Source organism: Ahaetulla prasina, chromosome 1, assembly GCF_028640845.1.
Source record: "Ahaetulla prasina isolate Xishuangbanna chromosome 1, ASM2864084v1, whole genome shotgun sequence".
Classification (NCBI taxonomy): domain Eukaryota; kingdom Metazoa; phylum Chordata; class Lepidosauria; order Squamata; family Colubridae; genus Ahaetulla; species Ahaetulla prasina.
This window is the reverse complement of record NC_080539.1, coordinates 41348368-41371394: the sequence shown is the minus strand read 5'-3', so window position 1 is coordinate 41371394 and position 23027 is coordinate 41348368. Positions and strand designations below refer to the sequence as shown.

At 36.4% G+C, this 23027-nt stretch overlaps 2 protein-coding genes across 2 annotated transcripts in view; one reads left to right on the top strand and one right to left on the bottom strand.

The window, feature by feature from the left end:
• Positions 1-23027, bottom strand: part of ASB3 (ankyrin repeat and SOCS box containing 3) — a 128655-nt gene that overhangs the window by 105430 nt on the left and 198 nt on the right. The gene's annotated exons all lie outside the window — the stretch shown is intronic.
• CHAC2 (ChaC glutathione specific gamma-glutamylcyclotransferase 2) lies at positions 3-22997 on the top strand. Its single transcript, XM_058164961.1, has 3 exons — positions 3-274; positions 8950-8985; positions 14567-22997. Exons 1-3 carry the CDS (start codon positions 50-52, stop codon positions 14945-14947), a joined length of 642 nt encoding a protein of 213 aa, XP_058020944.1. The 5' UTR covers positions 3-49; the 3' UTR covers positions 14948-22997.

Genomic DNA, 23027 nt, shown 5'->3' with positions numbered 1-23027 from the left:
CCTGCGCTCTGCTGTGTGCTCTGGCTGCTCAACAAAGGCTGGAGAGAATATGCAAAGCCCTAGCAGCCCCCAGGGCCGCTGTTGCCCGTCCCCTCCCTCTTCCCCAGTCAGCGAAGCAAAGAGTGACGGGGCTAGAAACATGTGGGTGTTCGGATATGGCTCTCTCATCTGGAAGGTGGATTTTCCTTACGAGGACAAGATGGTAGGATACATCACGGGCTACAGCAGGAGGTTCTGGCAAGGCAGTACGGATCACCGTGGAGTGCCGGGCAAGGTGAGCTGCGGTAGGCAGACGGAGCGGAGAAGCGGGGCTACCTCGTTATCCGCTCGGTGCCGGTGGGACACTGAGATATGCCAGGACTCGCTCGCTCTCTCAGTGGGGAGAATTTGTTCGCTCCCAGATGGGAGCTGGGTTGGAATCGAACTGGGTTCGAGAAGGAAAAGGTTTGGGGAGTTGAACCTGTGCGACTGACCAGAGCTGACCCGCCAGCCATCCTGTTGCAGAGGAGCTTGGCAAGTGCCTGCGTGCCCACTGGTCGGATTGATGTTTGTGTGCATAACTGCCGAGGCAGATCTTCCACGTTTGGAGTAAAATAAGCCGAGTGCCAATTTACTACGGGTGGAGCGATTCCAGAACCCAGGTGCACTTTTCACACGCACAGCCCAGCGCTTATTATTGTTGGAATAAGAGAGGAAAGGTGTCTTTGTCTCCCACAACTACTTCTTATGCTTTTTAACTTGTCTATTTTATCTATACACAAACAAACCTCGCATACAATTGGGTACAATTGTATTTTTTTCCCCGTTGGGTAAATGCAGACAGGACAGTGTATCTTGCAGGCAACAAGGAAAAGGACAAAGTTCCCAAACTAGGGTTTCCGGTTTTTTTATGGTTGCACTAAACTTCAATGTTTGGGTCATCTTCTATAAATTTATTTATATTTGCCCAGATTCCTTCTGACCACACTATGAAGAGAACTTAAATAGGCAAGATTTGATTTTCTGCTAAAAATAAAATTACTAACCTTGCATATGTTTAAATCCAAACCCATGGATAATGCTGGCTGTATTCTAACATGTTATACCAAAACAAAGAAATCACATTATGGCTTAAAATGATGTCCTGATTCGCACAACATACTAAGACATAACAGGATTTGTTTAGTTTTAGCTTAGCATGTATAGTTTAATCAGTTATTATTTAGCATATTGTGCAAATATGAGCATATATTGTGCATATATGAACAGTGTGATCATCTCCTGAGCAACATATATTTGTTGTTAAAGATCAAGAAAAGTATTCTTTCCCTCTAAAACTGCCTTAAGGCATTTGCCATCAGCAAGTCTTTTAATGGCTGCATCTATTTTGTTCTTGAATGTGATTTGAGAAAAATTTCAGACTATTTCATAAAAGAAATAAATGTGCCATAGCATTGAGATGCACAGCTCAGTCCTCCATGTTTTTGTATCCTATGACTATCATTAAGTGTTGTACCTTATGATTCTTGATGAACATATCTAAGAAAATTCTGATTAAATAAACATTCTTCAGTATCTTTTTTGGACAGAACAAAATGAGGAAAAATCTAAGAACCGGTTTCGTCTAGTCGGTAAGGCTCCATGCTAGAAACCAGAAGACTGTGATTTCTAATCCCATCTAGGGACTAATCATGAAGGCTGATTAGGTGAATTTGGGCAAGGATCCTGCACTTGCAAAAGATGCTAAGAAAGAAAAAAGAGAAGAGAAAGTACATGAATCTTTTGAACTATCCATAATCCTGCAACACTTTGACTTACAATGTCCTCAGAGCTCATGTAAGCTTATTAATAAAACAAACATTGCCTGTCATTATCAGAATGTTGCTCACAGTCGAAGTTTGTGTAAACATGCTCAATTTTGTAGCCCTAAGAAAAAGTGTTGTTGGTGTTCATGAGACTAGAATGGTCTCCATCAATTCAGTCGGGTAGTGTACAAATGGAGAAAATGCAACATGACTATTACTCCCAAGCCTGGTCATCCAACACAAAATTTCCCAAGACCAAACCTTTCAATTTTCTGGGAGATCACAAAGAGCCCAGAGAACAGCAAAGAATCAGGCCACTCTTGCACTGAACAATGCACTGATGTCAGAGTTCATGACTCTACATCATTTATACAGCTTCAGTCCCCGTTTCTCTTTTTATATAAATGTATCAATAATATGAGCCCAAAGTTTGTTCACTAAAAACATCCTAGTTTTTGCATCCTTACCAAGAAATAAGTGTCAATGAATTCAGTGGCACATTAGAAAGATCAAAATTTCTGCACTTATTCTGATTTATGATTGCCTTTGAAACAACGTCTGATTATATTAAATAATTATAAGAAAATACTATAGTAGCTGTTAATTTTCCATTTTTTTTACTTCTTTACCATTATACTAGAATTAATAAGAAAATTCTGATTAAATAAACATTCTTCAGTATCTTTTTTGGACAGAACAAAATGAGGAAAAATCTAAGAACCGGTTTCGTCTAGTCGGTAAGGCTCCATGCTAGAAACCAGAAGACTGTGATTTCTAATCCCATCTAGGGACTAATCATGAAGGCTGATTAGGTGAATTTGGGCAAGGATCCTGCACTTGCAAAAAGATGCTAAGAAAGAAAAAAAGAGAAGAGAAAGTACATGAATCTTTTGGAACTATCCATAATCCTGCAACACTTTGACTTACAATGTCCTCAGAGCTCATGTAAGCTTATTAATAAAACAAACATTGCCTGTCATTATCAGAATGTTGCTCACAGTCGAAGTTTGTGTAAACATGCTCAATTTTGTAGCCCTAAGAAAAAGTGTTGTTGGTGTTCATGAGACTAGAATGGTCTCCATCAATTCAGTCGGGTAGTGTACAAATGGAGAAAATGCAACATGACTATTACTCCCAAGCCTGGTCATCCAACACAAAATTTCCCAAGACCAAACCTTTCAATTTTCTGGGAGATCACAAAGAGCCCAGAGAACAGCAAAGAATCAGGCCACTCTTGCACTGAACAATGCACTGATGTCAGAGTTCATGACTCTACCATTAGACACCTAAGAAGAATGATCTGAATGGAAGGTTATCAAAGAGAAAACCATTGGTTTCCAAAAAAAAACCAAAAAACCCCTCAATGCCACAGGTTTCAAATTTGCCAAAGATGATCCAGCAGGCTACTGAAACATGGTTCTGTGGACAGACTGAGATAAAAATAGAACTTTAGATATTAATGAGAAATTTTATTTTTGAAGAAAGTAAAATATTGAATTCCAGTAAAAGTAACTCATTGTAAGCATAGTGATGGGAATTTTCATGGATTAGAGCTATTTTTCAGCCTTATGACCGGCAATTGGGGAGGAAATAGCCAATTTTACTGTTGGGAGGAGACTGCTAAGTATTTACAACAATTAGCCTAACTGAAAATATATCTGACCTGAAACAAGTTCATCTAAGACAACCCCAAATTATCAATGAAACAAAGTTGTTGTGTAAAATGGAAAGGGCCAAAATACTTGCAAATCAAAGTGCATGATTGGTCAAAATGTACAGCAAATATTTGTTGAATCTAATCTAATAGATCTTAGATGAAGTTTAAAGCACATTGCAGCTCATAGTACAGTAGAAGTATGGATAGTTCTGAAATGTTTACAAACTTACTGTTGTAGTATAACCGAGACAAGAACATGTTGCCCAGTATGCATCCTTTCCCTGTTTCTTATTGGTTTTATTTGCTATTTTATTCCTTCCATTTTTAATAGAGATAGTATTTCGTGGCTGTATCTGAACATTACATTGAAATAGAACCGATAAGACAGAATTGATCCAGAATGCAGCGGCATGTGAGGTTTTGGGCTTCCCATGGTTTGCCCATGTACTTTGATGATATGCAAGCTATACTATCTTCAATTTTCTTTTTGACTGTAATTCAAGATTCTTATTATCTCCTTTAAAGTCCTGAATGGCATAGGGCCAGATTATTTGTGGGACCACTTGAGGTTATTTATCTGATCTTCTCCATCAGATCAGATAGAGTGGCTTGCTCTAGGTTCCTTCCCTTAAATGTTGCCATCTAGAAGGATTGAAGTAGTTTGCCTTTTTGGTAGTAGCTCCTGCCCTTTGGAACAACCTTCCCTCGGAGATCCAGCAGATCCCAACCCACCTGGTTTCCTGAAAAGGCTTGAAGACTTTGTTTTTCCAACAAAGTTGGGATAGCATCTGGCTGGAGCCTGATAAAGTTGTTGGTATATATAAGGAGTATATTTTTAGGGCCACCGCAAGTTTTTATGCTGGTTTTTTTGTGTGGCTGTAAACTGCCCACCATTATGTTGTATAAAATAAGAGGCTATATAAATCTTTAAAATAAATAAATAAGTCTGTATAGCATACGAGTAATGTGTGGTACAGGTAGTTCCCACAAACCACCAGGGATAAATCATTCTGAAGGTTCTACATATGATTTATATGGAGTTGTGCGCTAACCAGTAATTTTCACTTGTTTCTGTCATATAACAATCCAGAAACATGGAAGTATGACTCTCAATCAAACTACTGAGTTATATCAACAGAAGCATGTTACTATTCATTTTTATATGCTACCCATAGGAGTTAGATTGCCCAATGGCCTTTTAGTTTGAACCAAAATTCTGCGGAGTTAAACCAAAGCAAGTAAGCAGCATGGACTAACAACCTGCTTCTTGTGGTTAAACAGAATTTTAAATAGCTGATTTCAAGCACCGCCAAGATGCACTGGATTTCACTCTTCCAAATAATTTGATATTATAATAAGATTGGTTGTGTTGATCTAGATTATTTGTTAATGTATGGAGGATTTTAAAATATATTTGGTCAAATTTTAAAATGCTTGTTTTTATGCAAATACTTAATTATTCCTGATTAAGCATAAAAACATATTTTTGGAACCACAACCATTAATTTCCTCAGATTGAAGGATTTCAGTTATTAGTGCAGGTGTCTGTATCAATATGAACAGCATCAATATGCTGTTCATTGCCTACTAAAGCCCACTGATGTATATTTCTCCAACTTTCAGGGATTTCTCAGAAAACCGTATTTTGATTTTGTAGCCTAAATAAAGGACTAATAATAAGCTATGGTCTAGTTATTATTTGAAAATACTTTTCAAAAACATTGCCTACCATAGGTTAATAACAATATCTATGAATTAAGATTAAAACAAGTAAAGCCTTTTCTATTTTCTATTTCATAAAAAATAAAAATATTTGAACAAAAATATTAAATTTTACAGTACTTTGAAACCCAGTGTGCCTCTCGCTATACAAGGATTATAGAGCTTATAAAATTCTAAATAGTATTTGTGGAGCAGAGGAAACAATGGAGTTCAGAAACATCCAGCAATCTAGGAGAATGGCATTGACAAGGCAAGGCTATGTTATTTACTGCTGTATATGCAGCAGATTTGTCAGTCATCAGAAATACTGACTGACTTCAACATAAATGAGCCAATACTTAAAAATAATTGGCATTCTTCTGGGATTAGACAATATGCAACAACATTAATATTCAGTAGAGCTTACACCTTTCAAATAATGTTGTTTGCTTTTTATGCAAATTCACATCTCCAGTCTGAAATCCTTACAACAAATTTTGAAAATTTATTTAGAAGTATATGCTTCTTATAATATTTCAGCATAAGTTTAGAATATCCACAGTAAATTAACAAAAAAGTATTTTAAGGAATACGTAGTATTTTAAGGAATACGTTTAAGGTAGATAATGGAATATACTATAGAAATTAGAAAAATGATGTACAACATTCAGATTAATCATCTAAGCATCTTCATGATTGGATAAAACAGTACCTATGTACTTCTGAACATTTAATGAAAAAGTTACTTAATTTAGTTATCAGTTAATGTCTAGATTGTAAACAATTCTGTCTTTTTAAAAGTTCAGAGAAATAGTAATCACAAATACAGTAATAGTAATATGAATACAGATTCCTATATTGTTGACTCAGACTAATAAATAGCACCTTAACTTAGGCCTTTTAAAAAGTTTTTAACTAAGATAACACAATGTCATTTTTCCCACAGCTGTTTTTTTAAAGGAACTATAGGCAAGCTCCATATGAAAGCAGATATTGCCCCTGTGACTTGGGTGCTACAGAAACCACAGCCCATGTTCTTTTGTATTGTCTGTTCTACATAGAAATTCATCACCAGTTGATTACCCCTTTTTACGTACATTTACATTACAAGGCACTCTAATATTTTCATTTGCATTATCTAGTAATTAAATTTATTTCTGTAAACAGCAAAATTTTGCTACAGTATGTATAAACTGCCTATAAATGAAGTTAAGGGATAATTTTGCTTTGTTTTATAGAATGTTTTTTCCTAGCTATTAGATACCAGATGGCCTCATCTTATCACAGTTAAACAACTGGGCACAAAGATCCCATTTGTGGTAAAGAGGACACTTCATTCTTATACCTGTACAAATGTGGTCATTCTTATGAGTGCACACATGAATACATTTCTAAGGCCAAATCTCATTTTTCAAATTTATTAAACAAATTTACAGGACCACTAAACTCACATCTAGGTGACCCCAAGGGGCTTACAACTTTAAAAACCACAAATATAAAAACACATAACCCCCTCCCCCCATGGCAGCAACAACACAATCAAATTAACCACGATTGGCTCCTGTAGGAGATGATCAGCTGAGCCTGAGGGTAGGGTCCAACACATAATCAGTTTGGAATATCTACACCCCCATAAGAGACCTTGAAGTCTGTTAACTCTTACATGGAGCCAATTCACCTTGACCATTAATAGATTAATGTGTATAGGTAGCATAAAATAAACTTGTAGCATTTTGAACTCTATCCTGGTTCCCAATTTCTTGTACTTGACAGCTTCAGCTTCATTTGGTGTCCCAGACCTGTTGCCTTTTAGAAAAGCAACAGGATAGAGGACAAGCCATACTTCAGCAAGAAAGATATTCAATAGAGAGGTGGCCACCACTTAGAAGACCTTTTTCTTGGTCCCACCAGATGTACACCCCAAACTGATGGGACCCATAACATATCCTGTCTTTCTGTCCTGGAAGGCTAGGTGGTTGTAATAGGGAAGGTGGTCCTTCAAAAAGCCGAAGCCACGTAGGGCTTTAAAGGTGATAATCAGCACCATGAATTGTATCTGGCAGCATATTGACAGCCACAGCAACTCTTACAAGAGAGATCACAAATGAAGTGCTTTAGGCTTGCATAAAACTCAGGCCACTGCATTCTGAACCAAATGAAGCTCCTAGATACTGTACTATGTAAACTGTGTTACAACAGTCAAGATGGGTGATGACCAAGGCATGTTGGTCATAGTTGTGCAGAGACTGCCACTGGCTCCTCAAGCAAGAGTCACAACTCCAGAAGAATTCCTTGATTATGCAGTGGGTCAGTATGGGGCATTGCAGCTCCATCCACAATCAAAGATGGCAATTCTTCAAGAGCCAAAGAGCCCCTAACCCAGAGCCAGTCTGTCTTGCTAGGGTTTAGATTTAGACTTCTGCTCCCCATCCAGACCTCAACAGCCTTCAGGCAAACCTTATCACCCATATGACTTTATTGATTATTACAAGTATACAGCAAGAGGCAAACCTAGTAATTATGGGCTAGGGGCAAATTTAAAATTTTGAAAACATAGTGATAGGTGGATTCAGAACATAGCTATCATAGTATTGTATGCATAGCCAATCTCACAATACTCATTTATCAGAAGGCAAGCCACTTCCTAAAGCCAGGTTTCATTTCCCAGTAAGATATATGTGTGACTCAAAGACTACATGCGTCTAGAGGCTTGTGCTTTGTAGCATGCCAGCTTCCTGCTTTTACTAACATCATTATTTTCATCTTTAAAAAAAAACAAAACTCAGGTAAGATAGCAAGTGAGTTGCCAGGGGACAAATTTGTGAATAAGAAAACCTTTTACCTGGTACAAAATGCAGCTTATTTATTTTTATTTAAATTTTATTTATTTATGTCCAACAAGTATTATTTTTATAAATAACTTAAGGAAGCAAATATACTTAATACTCCTTCATCCTCCTATTTTCCCTACAATAGCTCTGTGAGGTGGCTTGGACTGAGTGGCTGGTCCGAAGTCATCCAGCTACCTTTCATACCTAAAACGGGACTAGAAGTCAGAGTCTCCTGGTTTTTAGCCTGGTACCTTAACCACTAGGACAACTGCCTCATTATCATACAACATCTATTTTATGGAAACTACAACAGTTGCCAGTTTATTTCTGGGTGCAATTCATTATTCTGTAAGAATTATTAATTATTACATTAATTATTCCAGTTATAACTATAAGAATTAAAGAGACCTTGATATCTATGAAATCATTTCTACTTGGGAGCTCCAAGTAGAATCTGCCTCTACAAGGCAAATAGAAGGAGCGCATATTTACACATCCCAAAAAAAGTCTATAGAAGGGACTTCAAAAAAAAACATTCTCTCCTGGATCTCTCCTTTTATGGAAGTAGCTGTTTTGTAAAATAAGATGAGCATCTTGATATTTTAAAGTCTATGACAATATTCAACAGGCATTTAAGGACTGAGGAACCAATGATAAATGTGCCTGAGAATCATATGGGTACTGCTTATTGATTTCTTATTACTACTGAGTTGAATTATTTTGCTTGATTAAACCAGCCTAAAAAAACACGAAATACTTGTACATAAATAAAATGATTACAAATGGATTTATGTTACAGTCTGCATATATAAGTCCTCAGCCAGCAAATATGCCATCACTATGACAGAATTCAAATACTTTAAATATATATTTCATTTATTTAATGATCCTATGGTTTGGATTTTCGTTTTAAAAAAATTCACTTTTGTACTGGCTCTGAAAGTTTTTACTTGTTTGTTTTGTTTTTAAATTTTAGCCTGGAAGAGTTGTGACACTTATTGAAGATCCTGAGGTACAGTAGTTGTATTTTTACATATTCTATAAATATGTTTTGTCCTCAAAATGTAGCATCTGCCTTCCTAATTATGATATAGAGAGAAAACTAGAATTTTAACCTGCAATCTTATACACATCAGTTGGGATATAAATTCAAACACAATATAAATTACTACAAAGTAAATATGCATAGAATTTCAATTGTTATCATTTCTCTCCAAAAATAATGAAGAAGGAAGTTCTAAGTGATAGTCCAGGAACCATCCTAAGCCTAATATGTATCAAATTGACATTTTTCGTGGACAAAAGCCCTGTTCCTATAGAAAAGCAGCCAAAATAGTATACAGCTGTTTATAAACCATTCAGTTGAAGAAACTTGTCCATTTTCCTGAAAAAAATCTCTTAATATGCTTAATACTGATTTCAAATAAATTGATTCCTGTTCACCTTTAAGATCTCTTATTTTTCTTTCCTGCCCCATGTTCATTCAGCTTTTATAGGGAGTCCTCAGTTACTGTTGTAAGTTGTGCCAATATTAAGCAGTCATAACATGACTGCACCTGATTTTATGACCTTTTTTGCAGCAGTTGTTAAACGCAGCAATTGTAAAGTGGCCACTGCAGTCATTAAGCAATTACATTGTCCTCAATGGGCATTTTTTTGCAGCAAACCAGAAGCAAAGCTAGTTTCCAGCAAAAATAATCATCAATTGTCATGTGACTGCAGGATGCTGCAAACAGCTGTAAATGTGGGCTGGTTGCTAAATGCCAAAAATGCAGGCATGTGACCATGGATGAGGTGGCCATTGAAACTTCAAATCCATACTGTAAGTACCTTTTTTTGCAATCCATTTTAACTTTGAACAAATCAAGAACTACCTGTACAGGTAGTCCTCAACTTAACAACAGTTCATTTAGTGACTATTCAGAGTTACAACAGCACTGGAAAAAGTGACTTATGAATGTTTTTCACACATGACCATTGAGGTATCCCCATGGTCATGTGATCAAAATTCAGATGCTTGGCAACTGACTCATATTTATGACCATTGCAGAGTCCCAGGATCATGAGATTGCCTTTTGCAACCTTCTGAGAAGCAAAAACAATGGAGAAACCTGATTCAGTTAACAACTATGTTACTACCATATTTTTCAGAGTATAAGATGAACCTTTTTGCCCCCTAAAAGAGGGTGGAAATGTTGGTGCGTCTTATACATCAAATACAGCCATTTTTGGCTTCCCAAAGCCCTGCCCCGCTTGTCCCATTTTTGTGAAAAACGGGCCCGTTAAAATTTTGTGATTTTACGGGGGAGTACGTTTTTTAACATTTTGGGCATTTAAATTAGTTTTTTAAGGGATGTTTTTAATTATTGTGTGTATTTATATTTTATCTGCCTGTTCACCGCCCTGAGTCCTTCGGGAGAAGGGCTGTATACAAATTAAAATATTATTATTATTATTATTATTAAAAACGGGGTGCACAGAGGGTTTGGGAGGCCTGCAGAGTGCTCCTGATGGTTGGGGAGGGCAAAACACCCCCATTTTTACAAAAAATGAAATGGGCCCATTTGTTGCCTGTTTTTTGCAAAAACGGGTGTTTTTGCCCTCCCCCAGCCCCCAGGAAAACTCTGCAGGCCTCCCAAACCCTCCCCGCGTGCCGTTTTTTGCAAAAATGGGCCTGTTTTTGCCCAACCTCCAGAAGTACTGTGCAGGCCTCCCAAACCCTCTACGCGCCCCGTTTTTCACAAAAATGGGCAAAAAACGGGGCGCACAGAGGGCTTGGGAGGTCTGCACAGTGTTCCTGGGAGCCGGGGAGGCCAAAAACTTTTTTTTTCTTCATTACCTCTTGGAAATCTTGGTGTGCCTTATACACTGGTCCATCTTATAGTCCAAAAAATACGGTAATTTAACAAGTGATTCACTTAACGGTGGCAAGAAAGGTCATAAAATGGGGCAAAACTCACTTAACAGGTCTAACTTAGCAACAGAAATTTTGGGTTCAATTGTAGTTGTAAGTCAAGGACTATCTGCACTGAAGGGTGCATTAGGACTCCTGGAAAATAGCTGAGAATTAATTTATATCTAAGAAAGTACCGTGTTTCCCTGAAAATAAGACCCTGTCTTATATTTTTTTGAACCCTGAAATAAGCGCTTGGCCTTATTGCCATGCACTCAAAAGCCCGATTGGGCTTATTATCATGCGATGTCTTATTTTGGGGGAAACAGGGTAATTCTAACAATATTATCTGTCAAACACAAATGAACTTCTCTCTTCATTTCCATACCTCCATCCCTTTAAAACTGTGTGGCATTTACAAACTGTATTGCAATTAGTGGTTTCATAAAAGTTATTTTTACTATTTAAACAAAAGGGTTCAGTATCTCATTTTAGCATCTCCTTATTGTCTATTTATACTTGCCAAGGTACAGGTAGACCTTACTTAATGGCCATAATTGAGACCAGAATTTCTGACTTTAATTGGCCCATCCACTTATTTTCTGCCATGTCTTTCCAAATATATTCTGATTCTCCTTTTAGAAATTAAGAAATAATCTATGAAGCAAAAAAGATTTGGCTGTAACCTAAATTCATGAAATTAGAGGAAAGGCAAATGACTCTTTGGAAAATTCTTTATAAACTTAGAAGCCTGTCATTTCTACATTTACAGGTAGTTCTCAACTTATGACTGGTCAGTGACTTTAGAAGTTATGATGAACTTAGCAGGGAGCCATTTACGACCCAAATTCAAATTTTCAACAATCCCACCCCACCCTGCAGTCACATGACAACTTCAGGCGCTTGGCAACCAGGTCACATTTATGGCTATTTGCAACGCCATGCAGTCATGTGACCACATTTTATGACGGTTTCACCCAAAACTAGCATTTATTTAAAACGTTCAGCAAAACCATTGGTTCACTTAATCATTGCAGCATTAGCTTTATAACTACTGTGAAAGAACTGGATAAAATCACAAAAAGCAAAAACAAAGAAAATGCAAATAGAAAACAAATAGAAAATGCAAAAGAAAACAAAGATAGTTCCAATTGCACCCTTGGGTGCAATCTCAAAACATCTGGAGCACCACTTGAAAAACATTGGTTTTGACAAAATCCCCATTAGTCAATTGCAAAAGGCAGCTTTATTTGGAACAGCTTACATCCTTATTTGTTACTACTAATAACATTTCCCTCCCTGCTCAAATGAGATGGGCAGTTAGGAAATATGAAACATAAACAAACAATTGCCTAACCCAGATCCTTGTGAAGGACTCAGTGAGTGGGGAAAAGTATCAAATCCAATATAAACATCTAGTTGACTATGAAGTGAACCTCAATAATAATTCAAAGTTGGCACTGCAACAGCTGTAACTTCAAGGAACAGCCATAACTACGATTCACTGCTTCAAAGTTCAATTGCTGAACAAATGGTTGTTAAGCAAGGGCTACATATAATGAGATGCTGTTATAAAATATAATTTAACTTTCAAACAAGCTTACTATTAGTTTCACAGAGTAGACATAGGAAAAAAAATCAAGAGAATATATAATGTCTCCCTATAATGTCTAGTTCCACTTGTGAATCTTATGTCTTCAGGATTGCAGAAAGAACTGATGAGATACATTGCAGACTGAAAAATAAGTTCAGTGCTCAAAGACAGTGCAATCCTGTGCCAAATTCACCCTCTTAGTGGCATTTTCTTGCTGTTGTATATATGTTCAGTATTTGTCTTGGACTATACCATAGGTGAGCAAGAAGTAATATCCAGTTGAATGGTAAAGCAGCTCTTTATAGTTTTTGTATAAAGAAATTAGTGTCCTGTCCCACAACTTAATTTTAGATATATTTGGTCAGTATTATTCTAAAATAAAATGTCAATAAAGAAATATAGAAAAAAACCTAAACATTAAGATTGTCTGCTCTCTGAAGTGCCGGTTCTTTAGAGCATATTCCATTATATTTCTTCAAAATAACCCTTCAAACTCACACTTCTGGTGTGTCCTCAATATACTTTTTGCCACTGTAAATTTCTCTTGTACTTGAATGGCTTCCTTGATTTTTTTAAAATTTATTTTCCCAGAATAATTAGCGTTTTATTTTAACATGTTGCTGAAAACTGCTAACTCTGATTACAGTGTTTATATTTTAAACCTTTTTAGAAAGTAATGTTCTGTTTATAGTACAAAGAAAATAAACAACTGCTCCCTTTCTATGTGCCGCTGTTAAATGCTGCAATACTGATACTTAAACTACAGTTTTACACAGCTAGGTACTACTAAACCTACTTAAAGTAAATTTGCCTGGGATCAGAAATTAAAAATGTCAACCATGAAAATCTCACTTCCATCCTCAAATCAGTTGCAAACTCACAGGTGAATTAAATTTTCAACTTTGTGTTCACAAATCCAAAGAGCAAAAGTAAAAATTTACAGGGTGTTGCAAAATTATTGCAATATTACTGAAAATACATGCGAAATGTTTTGTAAAATAAAAACTGTGAACTAAAATAAAATAAGCTCAGTTCGTATTACTATCATATATCTTTATTTCTTCTACATTAGGGGTGTTCACACCAAGGACCACTCTTGACTTCTAGATGGTATGCTAGATGGGACCCTGTAAAAAAATTAAGTGAAACCAAGATTAAAAAATGTCTAAGACAAAAATAAAAATCATTTTGCCATAGTTTAATTGTGATATAATATACATTACATTAAAATATGTACCATTTACTTATGATGCACTGAGCAGTTTCTCTTAAAAATACAATTGGAGGCAACTTTTGGAGGGATATGGTCACTGCTTATAGCCCAGAAGCCTCAATTGTGTATATCTTTTTTAAGTAGCATCAGTGATACGCTCCTAGTATTTATATTTTCTTGAGAATAAATGTAAATGTCATAAAAACAAGGAGGTTTGAACACCACTAGTTGTCCTGTAATGCTGCCGAATTTAGATCAGAGTAATGGCAGCTACAGATTTCAACCTTTTGTACTTGACAAGATCAGCAAAATGCAACACAGTGTCTGTCACTGTGAATTCTTCTGTACTTTTCTGGTAAGTTTTTTCATACTGCTGTGCAGTTAGATCCTATTATGTTAGCAGACAGCTTCCTCTATAAGCAAAGAATAGTTTAGCTTGGATTTTTTTCTCTTTCTTTCCCCAGCATTTGTATTGCAAAACAAACTCCAATCATTGTAAACTAGTTATTTCAAATCAATATCCTGTAGTCATCCTAACAGTGCGGAGTTAAAATAACTAGAAATTAGCAATATTTTTAGCTTATCTCTCTCAACCTATCTTGCTAAATTAACAGTACTTGTTAGATGAAGTATCTGCACAGAGGTGTCGGAGAGTAGAAAGAGAGTTCTTAACCATAGTAAAACCCTGGAAGAAAACCTGAGAAGGATAGATAGCCAGTGAAGAATTGGAAACATGGGTTTGAGAATTTGCAGTTCCCTGTTTTCTAGTTTTTCATTAAAGAAGTTATGTGCATGCCTTACTGACAATAATGGTTTGGAAGAGTGACCTCTGCAACTCTTTGATAGAGTCTGATCTTTGTATGCTTTATCTTTCTGGTTGTATTCTTCTACAGGGTTGTGTATGGGGTGTTGCATACAAACTGCCAATAGGACAAGAAGTTGAAGTAAAAGCCTATCTTGATTTTCGAGAGAAGGGTGGATATAGGACTACAGCTATTGTCTTCTATCCCAAAGATCCTGCAGTGGAACCTTTTAATGTGCTATTATATATTGGAACCTGTGAAAACCCTAACTACCTCGGACCTGCACCCCTAGAAGAAATTGCCGAACAGATTTTTAATGCAGTTGGTCCTAGTGGAAGAAATACAGAATACCTATTTGAACTTTGCAATTCCCTCAGGGATCTTGTACCAGAAGATGTGGATGAACATGTTTTTGCTTTAGAGAAACTGGTAAAGAAACTATTGGAACAAGAGCAAAACAAACCTGTATAACAGTCGCTTTGCAAACAGTTTCTTCTGTTCATTTCTCAAATTTGAATAACTTAGGCCTAATTTAAGTTGAAGGGAAACTTTCTTAACTTTAAATTATTAGATTTTGTTTTCCTTTCTAAAAAAAGTTTTGAACTAGATTCTTCACTTAGGTATGGATGCAGTCCTATGCACAAAAGGAAGTCCTTTCAACAAAGAAAGAAATGCATAGGATTGAGTGATGTGTGTTGACATAAATGTCAGTATATTCCTTCAAAAATGTTCCCAATGGGATTTGTGGATTACAGCACTGAGAGAAAAATTCTTTGTACGCTTGTTTAGGATTAAGTCCAACATGGTACAAAGTAAATATGTGTAGGATTACATTGTAAATGGCAATTATATCTATATGAAGGGCCTGGATTATTTGTACAACTGTTTGAAACGTATTGCTTATTATATATTATTTATCATTTAGTTTCACTTGCCCAAATTCAATAATTTATATATAACTATTTGCTTAGTGATAAGAGGATCAAACAGTTACAAATGAAAGGAAACAGCACTTTGCATTCATGGTTTCAATATCTTCAGAGATGATGTATACTGGTGCCACAAAGCTTTCTCTCATTTTTTTGGAAAATAACTGTAATTAGGGAAACAACTTGAATCTAAAGTAATAAGTATGTAACAAAACTCCTATCCATAATCATTGGGCATTTTTAGTGATAGTCAAATTTGCCCTTATCCCAGTGATTAGAGCTCCATAAATTAAAATTCCCAATAACCTATTGTTCAACCTTTATTATGCCAACATGATGTGGTCACCAATACCTAATGCTAGTTTCACAACTTCTTGCTTCTAAACACACAATAACACGTTGAGGTACAAGAACATTTCTTCTTCAGTTTTTGTTTTTAGTTACAATCCTTAGTTTTTATAAATTTCTATGCATTTGTAAAGCTTTCATTATGAAGACTGCACTTCTCTTTGTACACTCTTATTGGAAAAAATTGGAATATATGGATTATGCAGCCCAGCCCGTTTGAAAAGCAGAGGATCAGCATTTGTAATACAAGAGCACATTTTTGACACTATTCTATAGTAATTCCTTTTTGCCTCAAACAGAATCAAACAGAAGAACAGGATTATTGTTTCTATAAGGACTGGCAGAGATCTGGCAAGCATCTAAATAAGGAATAAACTCCTTTGGAAGCCAAACTTCCTCAGAAAATATTGGTACATAACTTGCAGCATAGGTTTTGAACAAAAATTTACGCTGCAAATTTCCAACTCTAGTTATCATTAATTAGCATAGTTCCAGTTGTACCTGGATAACTTATTATAATTAACTTAATTATATTTTCTACTAACAAGAATTTGGAAATGCTTGCTAGAATTTTTCACTGAAATAACCACTGCAGTGATAAACTTGTCAATAAACAAAGGAAAATACATGAGCTCCAGTCTATTATATGTCTCTTAAAGACATATAAAAATGTTATTATAACTCCACCCCCATAGACAAGGATTTCAAAAGAGAACACTATGGAATGCCTCTTTGATGGCTATAGCTGATCAGTAAATGCCCTTTAAAAATTCTAATTGTGCATCTCGCTCCCATAGTGCTTTGAACTTGATGTTTATTGAAGATTGTATTACATATACCTAGGCCATCTGTCACAATAATTTTGAAACCATGTCAAAGTATTTATTTGAGAGTCCAAATTAAAATTTACACCAGGTAAGCATAAGCTGTTGATTCAGTTTAAATCAAATCAGCCAATTTTATTTACATCCAGAAGGCCCATAAGCAACTTACAAACACAATATAAATTTAAGTATTTTACTTACTAAACTGTTTTATCCAATGTCAAATTTAGATTATAGTTGCAAGTTGCTTTTGGGTCTTTTGGCTGTAAATAAAATTGATTGATTTAACTAAATGTACCTCTTTTTTCGGGATTCTGTACTTAGAGTTCAAGGGTAAGTTGCACAGTAAATTGCCGGGACTTTTAAACCTTCTCAACTTCCACTGAAATTGTTATCTGCTGCGTTAACTTGATGATCTCATAACAACAAAAAACGTTTCCGTCCCAACTATGCACGTACATCTCACGGTTTCAGTTCTTTTCTTTAAACTTTCAACAAAAGCATAAACTGGTTCTGTGTTTCTGTCATTTTCATAATGAAACTTGTATGATTTTCCATTAGTAATACAACAATTATGATTTACAGTGTTTCTCTTCCTCTGTTTAACAAATACTCGCAAATGTTATGCTGTGCTGTTGTTTGTGTTTTTGAAGGCACTTCCATTCAACAAAGTGTGACAACTAAGTCTGAATCTGAAGGGTATAGTTTTAATAAGGAGTTCATCAAGATATTACACAATGAAAAGGAATTCTGATACAAACCATAAACCGATCTGGTATTTCCAGTTCGCAGTAAAATAAATCATATTAGGTTAAATATAATTATTACATCATTATAAAAATATCTATATAGAAATAGGACCTAGCTACCAAAAAAATTTATCACTAATTTTTAATTCAATTTTATTATAATTCAATTACATTAAGCAGAGCTCAGCAACTAGTAAATGTGAATTGTACTATATAATCAAAGAAATGTTCGACTTTCATTTCCCAAGTAGAAACTCATGTTGCATTTTAATTTGTTTAAAAATTAAGTGGAATTTTAATAAGTTTGTAATCCATAGATTGCTGCTCTGAAATATATATATATATATAATTCTATTGGGCATTCTGAAAGTCTTTGGATCCCAGCCATCAACACTAGAGATGCAGTACTGTGGTATAAATATGCAAAAAGTTATCGATGAAATATGACTTTTAAGCTTGAAAATAGAAGTACCCTGAAAAGCCAGCACCGCTCTTAGGAACCTGTTTCAGCATCAGAATGTGGCTTGTTTTACATATTTTAAATGAGTTTACAGGTATCCTTCAACTTGTGACGATTCAGTGACCATTCAGAATTACAATGGCGCTGAATAAAGGGACTTATGACCTATACCGAAACTTATGGCCACTGCAGTGCCCCCGTGGTCATGGGATCACAATTCTGGCACCCATACAATCAACATCAGGGATGCTGCAGTTGCCCCTACTTGCCTATCTTCCTCCCACCCACCCCATTGCTTCCCAACTTGCTGGGTCCCACACCTCACCATGCACTTACCTCTATCAAAGATTGCCTTTTCCAAAGAAAAATAGCTGATATATCATGCAGCTTTCCTATATAAAACTGGCTTGGTGCCATCTTGGAAACGTGCCGTTTTGAGAGATTCTCAGATTTCAAGAATTGTGGCCACTTCTAAATTGGCACCAGTTTCTGGAATGGTATCAGACAACTTCTATACAGGTGAATGTGATGATGAATTGCTGCTTCTCTTTCTGAAAGACAATTTCTGAAGGTTGTCATTTAGAAAGAGAATCAGCTGATGTGACACACAACAATCTTGCACATTGGCACTCGCCTCCAGAGTGACACAAAGTGGCCTCTGTAGTTAGGCTGCATGTCATATTGGGATTGGGCGCTCTTTTGGAAAGGTGAACTTTAGAAAAGATAAGTGGAGTGAGGCAGGAGAGGAGACACAAGAGTGCGGGACCCAGGGAGTAGGAAGCTGAGGAAGGAGTGTCTCAAGAAGTGGGGAGACCTGATGCAGGGCATGTGTGAGCTGGGGAGGTACTGCATTGTAGTCCTGCATTAGGTGTCCCCACACCAGCTATGGCATTGTACATTCTGCTTAACAATTACCATGGGGAAAGCTGGTATTCTGGTCATAAGCAAGGTGATCACATGGGACATCTCACTAACAACTGCAATAACAAATATAATTCCAAGTTCGAGGACTACCTGTATATATTTACAGGAGTATAATTTCTGTTCTAATGGCAGAATGTGAAGATCAAGTTTCTTGATGAGGGTGAAAGATGAGAATGCAAAAATTGGTTTGAAACTCAACATTAAAAAAACTGGATTATGGCATCCGGTCTCATCACTTCCTGACAGATAAGAGAAGAAATGGAAGCAGTGACAGATTTTATTTTCTTGGCCCCCAATACCATTGCAGACGGTGACTGTAGCCATGAAATTAAAAGACTCTTGCTCCTTGGGAGGAAAGCTGTGGCAAAGCTAGGCAGCATATTAAAAAGCAGAAACATCACCATGCCAACGAAGGTCTGTATATGGTTTTCTCATTAGTAATGTATAACTGTGAAAGTTGGACATAAGGAAGGCTAAGCACTGAAGAATTGATGCTTTTTAATTGTGGTGTTGGAGGAGACTCTTGAGTGTCCCCTAGACTGCAAGAAGATCAAATCAATCTTTGGACAGATACTGAAGCTGAAGTTCAAATACTTTTGCCACCTAATGTGAAGAGATGATTCATTGGACCCTGATGTTGGGAAAGATTGAAGGCAAAAGGAGAAGGGGACAGCAGAGGATGAGATGATTAGATAGTGCCAGCAATGAACATGAATTCGAGCAAACTCTAGTAGATGGTAGAGGACAGGAGAACTTGGCGTGCTATGGTCCATGGGATTGTCAAAGGTCTGAGACAATTTAGCAACTGAACAACAAAAATAATTTCCGTGGGGGAAAAAGCTTGTAGCATGGAGAACTATTGTACATATTCCTAAAGCATCTGCAATATTTTGGGTGGGGGAATCTTAATTAGAAGCAAAAAGGCATTTGTTAGATGTCTTTACAACTGTGTGTTTGATGTCATAAAAATATTCCAAGGAGTGATATTTTCCCATTTCATACAGTACATTGCAATACGACCTACTGTATTATATACTGTTGTGTGCACCTAATAGGGTTCAATAAATAATCACCACACCAGAAAAGTACAAAATGTTTCATTTCAACTTTAAACCAATTTTGACATCATTGAAAAAATATAATTACAAAATGACATAAATGTATCTGCCATGTTACCACAACTTAATGAAAACAATGTTCTTAATAAGGACTAATTTGTTAAATACATATTGAAATATCAATAACTAGCATTCTGTCAAAATGGTCCAATAATGAAGTTATTATTTTAGGATTACGGTAGTTCAAACTTGAATGTTATAAAATAATAGTTTTCATGCTTGTATGAAGATGCCATCAAAAAATTAATACCAGATAAAGAACTGCCAAAGCAAATTAAATATTAAGTGCAATATTTTTCAATGAAATTATGTACCAATTAAATCCTCATGAATTATTTTAAAAGTGCATGCATTGTTCACATATTTCTTACAATTATAAACTATCAAGTCAAAAGCAACAATATTGGGCACACTTCCAAGTTAGTTGAGTAGCATCTGTTGGATTAAATATGGATAAACATTAATATTTGACATTCCATATTTTTATATATGAGTTGCAGTAGTTATTGCTACTATGGTACTTTTTCTTATAAATACAGGTAATATGTAGATGAGAGTATGCAGATTAGGAGAAAATGTATTTCCTTCTTTAATTTTACTGCATAAAAAGATTAATAAAATGCCTTGCTAGAATTAGTGTGGAATGTCATTAGAGTAACAGGTCTAACAGCCGTAGTTTCTTGTTTGACCTTATTAGTTCCAAGATGACTGGGGAGTGCGATTCCTCCATAGCTGTGATTAATAATTAGAAATTCAGAGTACCAAGTTATGGAAAATCAGTATGCATTTCTCTTCTCTGCATAATTACCTGCTTTGATACATACATAGCCTAAATTAATAGTAATTTCTAATGCCAGGGGCAGCCAAAGCTCTGGTAATAGTTTCAATTAATATAGTAACATGAGAGAAGAGTTTTCTCATGTTATTGTATTTTTTTAATCAGGCAGATGTCTATGGAGATTCTCAGACATCCAGGTCATGGTTGTCCCAAAAGTACTTTTCAAAAGGCAACTGGCCTTTGTTTTTTTCTTGAAGATGTTTTGCTTCTCATCCAAGAAGCTGAAGAAGGTTCTTGGTGAGAAGCAAAATGTCTCCAAAGAAAAAACAAAAACCAGTTGCTGTTTAAAAAAGCACTTTTGGGAGTTATCAGGCAGGGCAAATTACTGATTTAAAATTCCCTCCCCTTTTCCCCCTTTTTGAAACCCTAATAATCTATTATTATTATTATTATTATTATTATTATTATTATTATTATTAACAACAACAACAACAACAACAATGGATTTTAGTGGTATTGTTTGGTGAGAAACAAAACTTTAAGCTATAAAAGAGGCAGCAACAAAATCTCCCTCCACAGACAAAACAGAAAACTCCAGGTAGCCCTGCATACTAAATGGCAATACCCATTCATTCGTGTCCAACTTTTGGTGATTCTATGGGCCAAGTCTCTCCAGATCTTCTGATCTTGCATTAGAGGTAGTCCTTGTTTTAGGATGGTTCATTTAGTGACCTTTCAAAGTTACAACAGCACTGAAAAAAGTGATTTATGACCATTTTTCACACTTAAAACCTTTACAGCATCCCTGGATACACCTGATCAAAATTCAGACACTTGGTAACTGATTCATATATGTGACCGTTGCAGTGTCCTTTGGTTACATGATCTCCTTTTGCGACCTTCTAACAAGTAAAGTCAATGGGGAAGCCATTAACACACTTAACAACTGTGTTACTAACAACTGTGGCAGGAAAGGTCTTGAAATGAGGCAAAATTCACTTAACATGTATCTCACTTAGCAACAGAAATTTTGGGCTCAGTTATGGTCATGAAGTCCAGGACTACCTGTACTTCTTTGCCTGCATACTAAGCCTCCCTGAAATCTGTTTAATTTCAGCTGTCAAAAACATTGTACCTGGATTGATTTGGAGATGAATCAAGTCCTTGTTTACAATAGGGTTAGACTTTGCTCTGGATCTTATTATTTGCTCTTGGCAGTTCAAAGTACAGGAAGTCCTTGACTTACAGCCAGACTTGAGCCCAAAATTTCTGTTGCAAAGTAAGTAAATTTTGCCTCATTTTAATAAGTAAAGTTTGCCTCATTTTGCAGCCTTTCTTGCTGCAGTTGTTAAGTGAATCACTGCAACTGTTGCATTAGTAATAGAGTTGTTAAATGAATCTAGTTTCCCCTTTGTCAGGTCACAAAAGGTGATCACATGACCCTGGAACACTGCGACTGTCATAAATATGAGTCAGTTGCTAAGCGTCTGAATTTGGTTTATGTGACCACTGGGATGCTGCAATGGTCATAAGTGTGAAAAAGGGTCATAAGTTTTTTTTTCCCAGGGCCATTGTAACTTTGAATGAGCTGCTCTAAGCTGAGGACTACCTGGATGTGCAATTTTTGTTACCATTATAATCGCATTATTCCAAATCAGGAATGTAAACCGTTCTAAGTCTGCACTACTATTAATCTTCTCATCCTTCCTATCACCCATCTCCTCCCACTTATGACTTTATGACTGCCACCTTGTTGCTAGTATTCTTACGATTTATATTGGCTGTTTCCTAATATGATTTGATTGCTTATTTGTTCCCTACGGCTATCATTAAGTGTTGTTCCTTATGATTCTTGACGAAGATATTTTTCTTTTATAAACACTGAGAGCATATGCACCAAAGACAAATTCCTTGTGTGTCCAATCACACTTGGCCAATAAAGAATCGTATTCTATTGAGAAGAAACTATGATTGAAGCAGCCTGTTAACATAAAATAGTGAAGGTCTACAAGTCTTTTGAGATTTCGGTTAGCGGTCTGCCATATATAACCCCGCCCCCCCCCACGGGAACCAACTTAACCTCTGAGGTAGATTTGGTCAATGGCCGACAATACATCGCTTAATCCATTCTCTCTCTTGCCGCTACGGCCCAAGAACGGGCGCTCCGAAACCGCCACAACTTCCAATTCCCACTAAAGTATCTTTATTCCCCTTCTCACCATGGGCAAAATCCCGTGTATTAAATCGCGGGATCGCAATAAACGGATTTCTCGGTCTCTAGTTCTCAAGAGGCATCGGGGGGGGGGGGGAAAGGAGAGCCCGTTTCCACCAAACCATCCGGAACAAAACAAAACAAAAACACGGTCTCGGAGATCAGGAAGGCCCGCCGTCCCTCCCCCTCTTCGTCCGTCCCTCCAGCGT